Source organism: Hydra vulgaris, chromosome 15, assembly GCF_038396675.1.
Source record: "Hydra vulgaris chromosome 15, alternate assembly HydraT2T_AEP".
Classification (NCBI taxonomy): Eukaryota; Metazoa; Cnidaria; class Hydrozoa; order Anthoathecata; family Hydridae; genus Hydra; species Hydra vulgaris.
Window position 1 is genome coordinate 43279687 of NC_088934.1, and position 14212 is coordinate 43293898.

At 27.6% G+C, this 14212-nt stretch overlaps 2 protein-coding genes across 3 annotated transcripts; one reads left to right on the plus strand and one right to left on the minus strand.

The window, feature by feature from the left end:
* Window positions 1-769: 769 nt before the first annotated feature.
* LOC100209560 (protein LSM14 homolog) lies at window positions 770-10572 on the minus strand. Of its 2 annotated transcripts, none has more exons than XM_065819297.1 (7): window positions 10312-10572; window positions 9901-10049; window positions 8801-9608; window positions 1893-2068; window positions 1649-1803; window positions 1324-1568; window positions 770-1179 (listed from the first exon to the last, which is right to left on the minus strand). In XM_065819297.1, exons 1-7 carry the CDS (start codon window positions 10430-10432, stop codon window positions 1172-1174), a joined length of 1662 nt encoding a protein of 553 aa, XP_065675369.1. In that variant the 5' UTR covers window positions 10433-10572; the 3' UTR covers window positions 770-1171. The 2 variants fall into 2 exon arrangements, with proteins under 2 accessions (XP_065675369.1, XP_065675370.1); XM_065819298.1 differs by having other exon boundaries at window positions 1041-1179; window positions 1319-1568.
* A 2137-nt stretch (window positions 10573-12709) lies between these two features.
* On the plus strand, window positions 12710-13303 carry LOC136091976 (uncharacterized). The gene is made up of 2 exons (XM_065819696.1): window positions 12710-12881; window positions 12954-13303. The coding sequence occupies exons 1-2, from the start codon at window positions 12710-12712 to the stop codon at window positions 13301-13303; spliced, it is 522 nt and encodes a 173-aa protein (XP_065675768.1).
* Window positions 13304-14212: the final 909 nt, after the last annotated feature.

The window sequence follows — 14212 nt, forward strand, 5'->3', positions numbered from 1 at the left end:
AAAATGAGGACCATTTTTGAATAGGTGTGAATACGTTTTAGCTTAAGAAAATGTGCCTTTGAGGAAAACCATCCAACAGAAGTTTGATAAGATTGAAAGTAACCATTTTAAAACATTAAACCTTAGAAAATTTAACTTCAAAACGGGAACTTTAATAGTATCCACTAAAGTTGACCTGATGACTAAAGAGGTAGCTAGAATCACGAAAGTCAATTTATTGCAGAAAATTTAAAACAAATAAAAAACTAGCTAACTCAATGGTAACATGATCCAAACAATTTATCTTTACGGATACACAAATACAATTATCCAAACATTTTTTTCTTGTTTTTTAATTCACTAAATGTATCATATTTATTTGATATGCAAAAAAAGAATTATTTTAATCAAATGTAATGTAAATATAAAAATTTATTGAAAACCCGGGTTTTGTTAACCCCTTTAAATAAAGAATCCAATTGCCTACCTATGCAAAACAACACGCTAGGCCGACGTTGGCCCCAGGGACAGTCGCTCGTAAAGAATAAAGGAAATTAAACTACGAAAGTACAAAAAAGCTACATCAACAACAATGTAATTTGCTAAATCCATTTCTTTAAAAAAAATCTATGTAAACCTGTACAAAAACACAAGCATAAGTTAAATTAAAGACATTAAGTTATACGGTCCTTAAATTAAACTTTATAGAATTTATCTAATCACAACTTGGTATAACCTAGTTACCAGAGAGATCATCCACGCGTTAAGAAATAAACAAAAACAAACAAAGGAGATATTTCTATGAAAACTCGAAAGCAGAACCAAAAATTAATACATTTTAATATATATATATATATTTATATACTTATATATGCAATATAAATACTTTTTAATTTATAAAATTCGTATATTTTTGTAATAGAAGAAAGTTATAATCTGGTTTAAAGACTTGAATGTCTATTTGATTTGTATACCTATCACATATTAGTTTACAGCAAATCGAACAAAAATACTATAAGCAATGCTTAAAAGTACGGGAATAAATAAATTTAACACCTGAATACAGCGACTACATTACTGTCTAAAAAACTACAAGTGTTCAGCTATTTTCATAAAAAAATTGCACTATCAAGTTTCATTTAAGAATCTGAAATCCTGAACATAATATATACAAAACTTTGTAGGATTCAAATCAGCTCTCTAAAGATAAAAAATAAATAAATAATAGAACTAATATTGAACTCTTTAATTTTTAAAATGTTTCAAAGTAAAAAATTTGGAAATAATATACTTATTATTTTACTTATGTTTGCCAATGTTTTTACAAATTATTTTTTACCTAACCTGCTGTTAACTGGTTCTGTCTATTCTGACTTCTAATGCCAGCGGCTTCATAATCAAATTCATAATCAACCCATGGTCTATTCGAATTACCGCGAAAATTTCCATTACCACGTCCTCGATAATAAGATCCTCTTCCACGTCCCCTACCTCTACCACGCCCCCTACCTCTGTATCCACGATAACTTCCAGCACTGCTTCCAAATGTTTCTTGATTTAATGTTCGCTCTTGTCTACGACTCATTACACTACAAAAAAACAACATAAGAATAAAAATATTACGTAAAACATTTTTTACTCTAAAAAAAATGTACAAAATTAAACTTACTCTTGAGGATCACCGCCACTCGGTTGCATCGCTTCACAAGAGATATTGTCGAAAAAAGATTTTGAGCTATCATAAAATTTTTCAGGAGATGAAAGTGGTTCTAAGTCATCAATACTTTTGTCATTTTCACCATCGTGAGTCTGTTCCACAATAACCTGTATTAAAAATAATTAAATTGGTGAAATCATTTTTATTTTTTAAAAACTTTAAATAATTTCAATGAAACTAAAAAGTTTAAACGCACATCATCATCTTTGATTTTTACTTTTTGTAAAAATTTTAAAAGCTCTTTTTGAATTTCATCTTTGTGAAATTTAGCATTAGCAGATTCAAAGTCAAAATCTTCATTAAACTTTGTGGTATTAATTGAGGTATTTCGAAACCCTGTTCTATAGTCACCTCTACGACCACGGAAGCCACCTAAAACATTAAGAAAATAAATAAAAATATATAACATAATGAAACTATTATGTATTTATTATTACGATCAATCAAATTTTTAAATCAGGATAGAACATTTCATACTAAATACATTAAAAAAAAAGTTGATAAAATTTTAAAAAATAAAAATAATTGTATTAAATATATCCGAAGGGCAAATTAAGCAATCACAAATTGCAAATTGATAAAACCATTTATCGAGCTTGAAAGTATATTATCGAAAGCAATTGTGATCACTAAATTTTATATTCCTGGGTAAAAGTTTATATGAAAAAAGGTTTTACATTTTAAAACCATTTTGATACAAAATAACCTGGTCAGACAAATATTACTTTTGGTAATTTGTACGCCATGTCAGGCAAAGCTAATTTAAAAATCAATGTGTACTTTTCAGACCACAAGTATCACCGAGAAATGCCTGTGTTTTAAGTTTGTCTATTCATATATGCTTTAAAAGTTGATTAAAGTAGTAACGAGCTTTAAATTAATTAAAATTAATTAAAAGTAGTAATGAGCTTTAAATTCTATCAAAAACATTGTCATATTACTATAAGAATTTTTATCCTGTATTTGTATTATCAGGGTTAACATCTGTTTTATACAAATAATATCAAGAACATAATAGTTTTGAGCCTAATGAAAGAATCTACTATTTTTGTAACAGTTAATTTGTTTTTTCTGCAAAAATTTTGCTAGCTAACAAATTTGAGTTGATAAACCCTTTGATATTAAGATTTAAAATAAAATGTAATTATATACAATTTATGTCTTTTAAGAATAAAAGAAATAAATTATCTAATAATTTATTTCACCCACATCCGACATGTTTAGCGCATAGGAGCAAAAAACACTTTAATATGGGATTTTTAACCATACTGACTGCATATCATAAAACTTATTAACAAAAGTGCATGTCATTATATAAAATCTAAATCTTTTAAAAGTAAAAAGAACTAAATTAATCTATTTAATAATTTATTTCACCCACATCCGACATGTTTAGCGCATAAAAGCAATAACACTTTAATATGGGATTATACTGACTAATCATACATATTCCAGTATGAATCAAAATTAATGAAAAGTGTAACAAACATGTAATTACATACAAATCTAATTCTTTAAGAGTTCAAGAACTATAATGATTTATTTAATAATCTATTTCACCCAAATCCGACATGTTTAGCGCATAGGAGCAAAAAACACTTTAATATGGGATTTTTAACCATACTGACTGCATATCATAAAACTTATTAACAAAAGCGCATGTCATTATATGAAATCTAAATCTTTTTAAAGTAAAAAGAACTAAATTAATCTATTTAATAATTTATTTCACCCACATCCGACATGTTTAGCGCATAAAAGCAATAACACTTTAATATGGGATTATACTGACTAATCATACATATTCCAGTATGAATCAAAATTAATGAAAAGTGTAACAAACATGTAATTACATACAAATCTAATTCTTTAAGAGTTCAAGAACTATAATGATTTATTTAATAATCTATTTCACCCAAATCCGACATGTTTAGCGCATAGGAGCAAAAAACACTTTAATATGGGATTTTTAACCATACTGACTGCATATCATAAAACTTATTAACAAAAGCGCATGTCATTATATGAAATCTAAATCTTTTTAAAGTAAAAAGAACTAAATTAATCTATTTAATAATTTATTTCACCCACATCCGACATGTTTAGCGCATAAAAGCAATAACACTTTAATATGGGATTATACTGACTAATCATACATATTCCAGAATATATCAAAATTAATGAAAAGTGTAACAAACATGTAATTACATACAAATCTAATTCTTTTAGAGTTCAAGAACTAAAATGATTTATTTAATAATCTATTTCACCCAAATCCGACATGTTTAGCGCATAGGAGCAAAAAAAACTTTAATATGGGATTGTTACCTATATCGACTGCATATTAAAAAATGTATCAGAAAGTTTAACAAAAAGGCATGTCTTTACGCAAATCTAAATCTTTTAAAAGCAAAGAGTTAAATTGATCTGTTTAATAATTTATTTTCACCTACATCCGACATGTCTAGCGCATAGGAGCAAAAAACACTTTAATATGGGATTGTTTACCATGTTAATTGCACATTATAAAATTTATTATAATGGTAATAAAATTGAATGTCATCACATAAAATTTAAATCTTTTAGAAATAAATTGCAACTTTATAGAAGAAATTTATATACATATTAACTAAATATATTTTGAATATTTTTATTTTTAAAATATTATTTCAACAGTTAATGTTTAGAGAGCTGGTTAATATTTTTCTTACACTGTCAAACTCTTTTTGTTAAAGAGTTTACTCTTAGGTGCCTAATACGAAGGAGGGATCAGTTAACTTTTGGAAAAAATACCCACCCTGAGCATAAGATTCATTAAATTCATTTGTAAATTAAATTTTACTTATTGCCAAGAAAATTATCAACCGACAAAAATAAAAAATTGGAGTAATCGGAATTTTAAATGTCAAATTTAAAATAACTGATCAAAATGAAAACTATCATTGTAATCAGCTCTTAAAAATTCATAAACACTAAACAAGAATTCAAAAAGTTATTGAGAGTTTGTAGTGAACACTGAATAACTTGTATTGTTTTTGTTATACATTTTTGAGTTGTTTATCCACATTTTAATCCCAGAATCCTTAGTTTTAATTTATTCAATATTTGCGTGACGAAGCAAAGCATTATCTAATTGAAGAAAACATTTACATTTTTTCTTTTGATTTTCTGTTTAGCATTGTTCAACATAATAGAACCTTTTTTAAAGCACCAAAAAATTAACTAATATTGAGTTTTAATTTATATGGAATTGTATATATTGCTATTACTGCTAGTGCTACTTTAACACTGCAAGGATAAGCAAAAGAAGATCTATATTATCCATAAGCGAAAATGTTAGACAACTATTATGAATACACTTTTAGATATGGATTTTTTGTGTATGAATTTATGTATTCCAGGTTTGACTTTCTATTGCAAAGTTATTGCAAATTGCCATATCTGGAATATTATCTGGTCTTCAAAATTTTAGTTTATGCAAAACCATTACTTTGTTTTGATGGGGCAAATTAAATTGAATTTGTTAGCAAAAAATTATAAAATACAAAACACTACAATAACCATTATATAAGTAATAACAAAACACAAGTAACAGTTTAACGTGCAAAATTAACCCTGGCACTCCGCATATTTTTTTAAGCCCTTGAATTTTTAGTTATAAAAAGTGTTGAGGTTATATTTTAGAATTTTTTTAAAAACACTCATTTTTATAATAATATAAACTCATTTACTCATAATGACACTATTATATTTTATGGCAATAATAAATATAATAACACATTAAAGTTTATAGTAATAACATATTATAGCAGTAATATTATAATATAGCAATAAATATAATAACACAATATAGTTTATAGTAATAACATACTATAGCAGTCCTCAAAAAATTGCTGACCTAAGAACATTTTAGGTCGACATCAAGTTGGCAGAAAATTTCAAAACAATGACTGACAAATCAATAAATATGCGAAAATTTTAGCAAAAAACCACCAAACTTGCCAACATTTTGACTTTTGCTAAAAAATGAAAGTTTTGTTGATTTCATTTTAATTATTTAACTTTTGTTTTTTCACTTTATTTTAATTGTTATATTTACAAAAATTAACATTTAAATTAAATTAAAAAAAAAAAAGGTTTGTACATGGAACTATATAAATATAGATATAACTATATATAACAATAGAATGTTTGTTTTGCCACTTTATTTTATATACTTTATTAGGAATTTATGTTACCTTTTATTTGAAATAAAAATATGCAGAAAAAATAAAATGGATATTTAAATTTGTAGTCATAAGTTTATTGTTTTGTTTTTGTATGACTTTTTTGCTATAAAAAAAAAAAAAAAAAAAAAGGTTAACTAATCCAATAAAAACAAAAAACATGGTGGATTTGCATAAACTTAAGTTTTTCAGACCAGATATTTTTCCAGATATTGTAATTTGCCATCACTTAATTTAACCTTCGTGTATGCATGTATATACATATATGTATGTGTGTATGTATACACACATACACACACAGGGATCAAAGACATCAGCACCCCCTGACATGTTTTTGAGTTGGCAACCTGTTGGAGTGTGGCAACCAACCATTGTTTTTACTGAAAAAATGATTAATGGTTTGTGGCCCTCCTCTTACAGGTTTCAAGAATGGCTCGAGGGGCAGTGATGCCCAACCCCTACTTCGATCCTTGTATGTGTGTGTGTATATTCATTTTTTTGAAAGTTTAAAAATTTTTAGACAATTTTTCAGTTAGTCTTTAAAATCTACTTTTGCTACATTCAACATTTCATAATATATTTCATAAATGTACTTAATGCAGAGTCTTTTAAACGATTTACACAACTACACAATTAGTTTGAGTTTTCCCTTTGAGACAAATAAAATTGTAATTAAACAAAGATTACAGCTTTTTCACTTTTTTTTTCCAAATATTTTTGGTATTAAGTTTTTATTAGCAGAATTTGTTTTTAACAAATATCAGTATAATTTTTAAATTTGCATATCTTATATTTATAACACTAATATTAGGCTTGTTTTTAAAATAAAATAAATAAGTTAGACTTTTAAAGTGTTTACTGTGTTATTTTTATTCCAATATAAAAGTTTGTTTAATAAAAGATTTTTTTATGAAGGAATTCTTTAAAATAAAAATTAATTGCAAAAGGAAAAGACCAAACATATTGACTACAAAAGCACATCCATCGAAGTTAAAAATTAAAGTTTTTTGCTAATATCTTGATAAATAATTTGTTCGGGAAAGTTTAATTAAAGTAAAACATACTTTTTAAGAATTATTAATTATATGAACGCAACTTTTCTCACCACTTAGGGATCACTTTAATAATAATAGTAATAATAATAATAATAATAATAATAATAACAACAACAATAATAAAACGATTTTAGAATACATTAAAATTTGTGTCAAATACTGAAAACAGTGTTGATTTCAAACACTGAAAACACGAGCAAAAGAAATTATTGTTATCCATAAGCGAAAATAATAGTTAACTTTTATAACTACACTTTTAGATATGGATTATAATATTTAATTAAAAAAATGTCAATAAATAAAGACAAGCCAGGGATTCTGACAGATTACTTTTAGTTATGAAACTTTTATAAATTTAAGTTTATAATTTTAAAACAAGAAAAATATAATACATCAATATAAAAAGAAAATGAAAATTTAAAAAGAATAAAATTCATTATAATGTGATACATTTTTCATCAACAACAAAATACATTTTTGCAAGCTTTGTCTTTAACCTATATGTAAACAAATTACAAAATTTTCTGATATTTTTTTATAGTTAGCCCTTTAAATTCAAGACATTTTTAAAGATGTCTAACTCTATTAGTGCAATGAGCCATGATCATAGCTTTCTTAGTGATATTTAAAACTATGACTTTAATCACTAAAATATCCGCTTTAGTAATTAATAAGTGGTACCACTGAATACTGTATAAAACTTCATTCTTTTAATGTATTATTTATGTATGTATTACTAAACATCTTTTAGTTTTATCATGCAGCCAAAATCTCCACACAAGTTACTAAATTATTTCTTATTGATTAAATAAATTATAAATTATGCAAAAACTACCACAAGAATTTGAAGATCATTGTATTTATATAATTTTCACCAGGAAATAATAACTATATATTTAAAACAGATTTCAGGAAATAAAACTATTGCATAACATTTTTTGAATGATTATCTTGAGCTAACAGAAAGATACCTTTACACAAAGATGAAAAGAGTTTAAAAAACCTTTTTAACTATTTTAGAAATGAAGCTTTTTAATGATCTAATTTTTAACTTTTTAAAAATTAGATCGTTATTTCTAAAAAAGGATTACAAAGTGCCATAACATTTGAGATTTTTTGTTTTTTCATTATTATATTCCAGGTATGAATTGTAAACAGTTTTCTTTTTGAAAAAATACCTGTTATTTTGGGAATAATAAATGCATGCGCTAAAACCAAATTTTTTTTTTTAATGATTTAGTTTAAACAAACTGGTTTAGTTTTCTTTTTGGTTAGTATTTAAAAAGTTATCTGTGCATTTCAGTTTATAATTCTTGACAAAGTTAAAAACCTTATATTAGTTATTTTTTCAAGTATTTTTATTCAAGACTTTTGAAGATCTTATAATTTTTTTTAATATTTACTACTATTAAATCAAATTTTTTTTTTAAATTAATTTTTTTAATATTGCTAAAATTGACAACAGGGAAAACCTAAAAATAACAGAACATTTTTTAAAATATTATGACTATACCTTAATTTATAATTTGATTACACTTAAAAACTCTTAGCAATATTTAAAGATATTCTGTGCATTATTGATTAGAATTGATTTTTTATCATAAAATTTAGATATCAATTTATGAATGTAATAGTAATTATTAATAGTAACAAAATAGGGTTTGCACATTTAAACAAAAATTATTTTTAAATACTTATTTATCTAAAATTTTCTGTTGCAGCCCCTCCAAAAAACAGACAGTAATTAAAAATAAAACAAAATCTTATAGGCTGTTAAATTAATATTTAAAAACTTGAGTATAAATTTCAACATTAACCCCTACCTCTTCTTTTATCATCAACCGAAACTTTTTTTTCTTCAACTCCATTAGTAACTTTACTCTTGCTGTTAGGATCCTGATTGTCTTTTTTAATCACTTGCTTGTTGGAATCTCTCTCGTTTACTTGAGCTTCTCTTTTAAAATCCTTTTGATTGTTTGATTGATCCTTACTACGATTTTCTTTGTGAACATGTTCTTTTTGTTTATTATCTTTAGCATCTTTGCTATGTTTAATGTCTTTATTTTCTTTATATTCTTTGTCATCTTTAGTGTAACGCTCATTTTGCTCTGATTTACTTTTACGATCTCTGTAATCATTTTTCCTATCATGAGAATGACGATCATTGCGATTGTCTTGAGAATAGCGATCGTTGCGATTGTCTCGGGAATAACGATCATTTCTATTGTCTTGAGAATAGCGATCATTTCTATTGTCTTGGGAATAGCGTTCATTACGGTTATCTTGGGTGTAGCGTTCATTACGATTGTCATAAGTGTAACGATCATTACGATTATCTTGAGAGTAACGATCATTACGATTATCTTGAGAGTAACGATCATTACGATGTTCCCTATCTCGTCTATCACCGTCTCTATTTACTTTAGACTGAATTCTATCATCTTTGTTTAAAACATTAACTAATTCAGGTGTTGGTGTACGAGGTAAACTAGGAGTTTTCTGAGGTTTTTGATTGTAAAACTGGGAAGTATAGCCAAATGGAGGCATACCAGCAGCAAAAGGACTATAAGTCTGATGTTGAGTCGGAGCATGATAATGCTGTGAATGATGAGGTGTTTGAATAGGGCCATTCTAAAGTATTAGATATTATGATAGTCTAACAAATATGTTCATACATAAGGTCAACTGCTAATATTAAACTGCACACTGAGAAAATAGATTTCTTAAACAAAACATTTGTAGACCACAAACTAAACTTAATCATGTCAACTATAATTATATTATTTTGAATTAAATTCATTTTTTAATTGATATTTTGTCTTAACTTTACCATGTTTAAACCTAATTTAGTTATAAATCATAGTTATAAAACTACTTTTTTAAAATAATGAACAAATTAACTTAGTGAAATCAACATAGTTACATGAACAATTGCAGGATCTTGTGGTTTTGGAGCTTCACATACATGCAAATCATCAATATCAGTGCCCCGAAAGACTATATACTCAAACACTTCTTCTCTAGCAGGAACTGGATTATCTGGCACACGATCTTCAGTGCCAAGGGAAATCACTAAAAAACCAAGACATTCTTAATTTAAATCTACTTATAAGTAAGCATTATAATTTTATGACAATGCGTCATCTCAAAATAAATTTTTATATATATTGACTTAAATTAAGACAATTAAGTGTCTTAACAACCATTAGTTTAAAGTAGATATTTTTTTAAAAACACATATCTTACAGGTAAAGTTATGTTGGAAAACCAGTAAAACAAAAAAAAAATCTTATTTTACTAAAGATTTTATGTTTATAGGTGTTTCTTAGTTTACCTTTGGCGAGTGTGACTGTAGAGTCCTTTGCGTCAATCGTATACAGAAAACCTTCATAACGAATCTTTGCCTTGGAAATAAGGCTAATTTTACTACCGATATATGGAGTTCCAGTACTCATGGCGCTATACAAGTTCACTAAACATGTAAATTAAATTTGATGCCAGAGGTAAAAACAGATATTAAATTCTCAGATTAAATTTAACGACGCCTCTCATTGCATTGCTTTCTACAGTGTTTATAAAGTGTTAATGAAGGCCGACGAAAACGGCCCAAAATACCACAATCTAAAATTCGTAAATGTTAAGTCTACCGACGAACGAAATCAGCTCCCGAGATGTTTGTTTGTTCCAATTTCCTCATTACTCAACTGGTTAATAAGATTGCCAATATGATTTAGAAATTTTTTGCAAATATTCAGGTAAACCTTGAAAACTAAACACTAATTTCAGTTTCAACACTGCATGTATTAATAAAAAGTTAAAATATAAGGGAGTAAAAACAAGACAATTATTGCTTCAAAAAATTAAAACCCGTCGCAATTACTCATATTGCAGAAAATGTCGCGTTTAAAGCGAGTCTTTACTTGCATTTAGCTGATGAAGAAAATAGGTTTTTTTGGGTAAAAATAATAGAAAAAGGAATCAGAAAGTAAACCGATTAAATCGATTTTTCGATCACTGATTGTAACATTTAAACAGGAAATAAAAAAAGAAAGGAAAAGATAACTATTCCTATTATCAGAATATTTAAAATGTTAGATTCTGGTATGTTTTTTTTTAAAAGAAGTTTTTTAAGAGGGTAGTAAATTTTTAGTTTGCAAACTTAAAAAAATTTACGAACTTAAACCCAAGTAAAAGCAACTTTAATGATTGTATTAAATCTAATTTAAGATGATTTTTTTTTTATATAAAACTGATTATTTAAATAAAAATGATTTTAAATACTTCATAAATAATTAGGAACCAGATCCAGACCATCTATTAAGAGAAGCAGGGGCGATTTTTAGTTTTTTTTGTTTTGCTGGATCCAGACCACCTGGTAAGGGTGTGGGGAAGGGGGCAAAGCCAATTTTAAGAGAGCAAAAATTCGCATTTTCTAATTTTATTAAATTTTCATATCATTTTTAAATACCTTTTGTTAAATCTAAGGAAGGGGGAGGACAATTGCCTCCATTGCCCCCTTGATCAGTCTTTGGAACCAACGTAACTTTAACTAGTGGATTGAATTAATAAAAAGTTCTCGATAAATTATGCTCTTAGGATATAGGCTCATAAGATCATAGTCTCACAAAACGCTATAAAATCAAATTTTCATTTTATAGTGTTCATAACACTATAAAATAACGGACTAAATTCATAACACTGATCGAAATTATCATTCCGCACACTGATCGAAATTATCAAATAAAAAGTAAACGGATATGGCGATGAAAAAAATAAAAATAGATTTAAATACAGAACAATCTTCTCTAATCGAATTGATAAAATTATATACCGGTTCAACTCCATTTTATTCTTTTTTTATACAACTTTTACGGGAAGTCAAAATTTTTTATACATTTTTTATCTTTGCGAACAAAATTGCGCTTGAACCAAAACCAAAAATAATTTTAGCACAATATTGTTGAAAATTTAATTTTAATTCTGATAGTATAATTTTTTGCAGCAAGAACAAAAATTTAAATAAAAAATCAAAAGAAGTTAAAAAAAAATTTTTTCTGATAAAACCGCACACTCGATTAATTACTTAGTTTAGTTTTTCGCAAGTGGCTAAGCACTATCTTTATCTAATTAATTAAAAATGAACTATAATGTTATTTGCTAATATAATCATCTCTTACTCATTGAAAACTAATTATTATCTTATTTCTCAATATAATCATCACTTACTAAATTCAATTTAACTCACTCACTTTTACCTGTCAAGTAAAAAAACAAAGGCATCCAAAAAAGATGATATACTAGCCGCATTAACTGATATGAAAGAAATAAAGCATCACTGAGAAAAGCTGCATTTAAGCATGGCGTTTCAGTCTCAAGGCTTAAAGATTGCAAAAATAACAACAACAAAGACTTCCATGGCTCAGGTGCAACAACGGTACACTTTAATAAAACAGAAAGATTGATGGTGTATGCGCTCCACCCAGTGGGCACAGTACGTTTTTAAAACGTTCTGTGGACGTTTTTATTAGGTTCAAACCTTATAAAAACGTCTAAAAAACGTTTTAAAAACGTTTTAAAAACGTACCGTGCCCACTGGGCAATTACTTGGTGACAGGGGTTATGTTTTAACGCAAAATGAAATCCTAGAATTTGTATCTGGCTACCTTAAACGCGAAGATCAATTGCACTTATTCAAAAATGGCAAGCTTGGTAAAGACTGGTTTTATACCTTTATGAAGAGATGGTCAAAAGAAATTTCAGCAAGAAAAGCGGATAACTTAGTATCTAGAAGAGCCGCTTTTTGTACGCCAGAAATAATTGATCGTTATTTTGAATGCGTCGTCAAGCAATATCAACAAACTGATATAACTTCTGGGTCCCATATCTGGAATTGTAATGAAACAGGTTTTTTGGGTGATTAAGGCAAAGCAGCCGTAGTGTGTCGAAAAGGGACAAGACGTGCATTTAAACTTACAGGCAACAATGAAAAAATTCATTATATTGTAAACAATTGTTGCAACGCTGATGGGTATTTTGCACCACCATTTGTGATATACAAAGCCAAAAGAAGCTTTCGTCCTGAATGGGAAAGAGGTAGTTCAGTTGGCACCAAATATTCAATTTCAAAATCAGGTTGGATGGAGCACGATACGTTTATTGAATGGGTCAAGGAAGTATTTATACCCGAAATAGAGCAAATTGGTGGTATTCATATTTTAGTATTAGATGGGCATACAACTCACATAACTTTGGAAGCGGTGTTGCTGTGCAAAAAATACAATATAATCTTGATTTATCTACTAGAGCATTCTTCACATATTCTATAATCATTGGATAGAGGTGTCTATTGTAATGTCAAACAAGCATGGAAAGAAATTTTTACAATGTATAACAAAGACTCAAAATGTAAGAATTTAGATAAACAAAGTTTTCGACCGTTTCTCAAACTGCTGTACGAGAGTGGTAACTGTTTTACACACTTGCATGCAATCGCTGGTTTTCAGTACACTGGCTTACTTCCACTTAATAAAAAACAACATACTGTATCGGACAAAACGAGTGCAACCAAATAATGCTAGTTTAGTTTCTTTTTATAAAAGTGCTGCATTTTTTAAATTCAGAGAAATAACTATGTAACTGTTTAAAGACAAAGTTCTTCAAGTTTTATTCATCACAAAGTTCATTATTTGTACACGAAAATTAATAAATTAATCAAAATTATTAAAAAAAAGTTGATTTCCTTCTGGACAAAACAAGTGCAACTTGACAAAATGTTGACCAAGCTGTATTTCGATATCAATATTTCGTGGCGAATCATTTGTTGTCGATCACAGCCTTGCATCTTTGAGGCATAGATTCGATCAGGTGATCAATGAAACTTTGTGGAATCGCTCCCCGTGGCCTTTTGGATTTGTTCAAACAGTTGATCCTTATTACGAACACCTTCACGATTAATTCTGCGATTGACGATCTCCCACAGGTTCTCGATAGGGTTGAGATCCGGAGCCCATCCATCACCGATAAGTGGTTGTCTTGAAACCACTGCTTGACTACTTTTGCAGTGTGCTTCGGATCGTTGTCTTGCTGAAAATCCCATTTTATTGGCATATTCCATTCAGCATGAAGTAAGACAACATCTTTCAGGATATTTTTATACATGAAACGGTCCATTATTCCAGTTTCGATGTATTGGACCTAAACCGTTAGCAGAAAAACACCCCCAGACCATTACATTT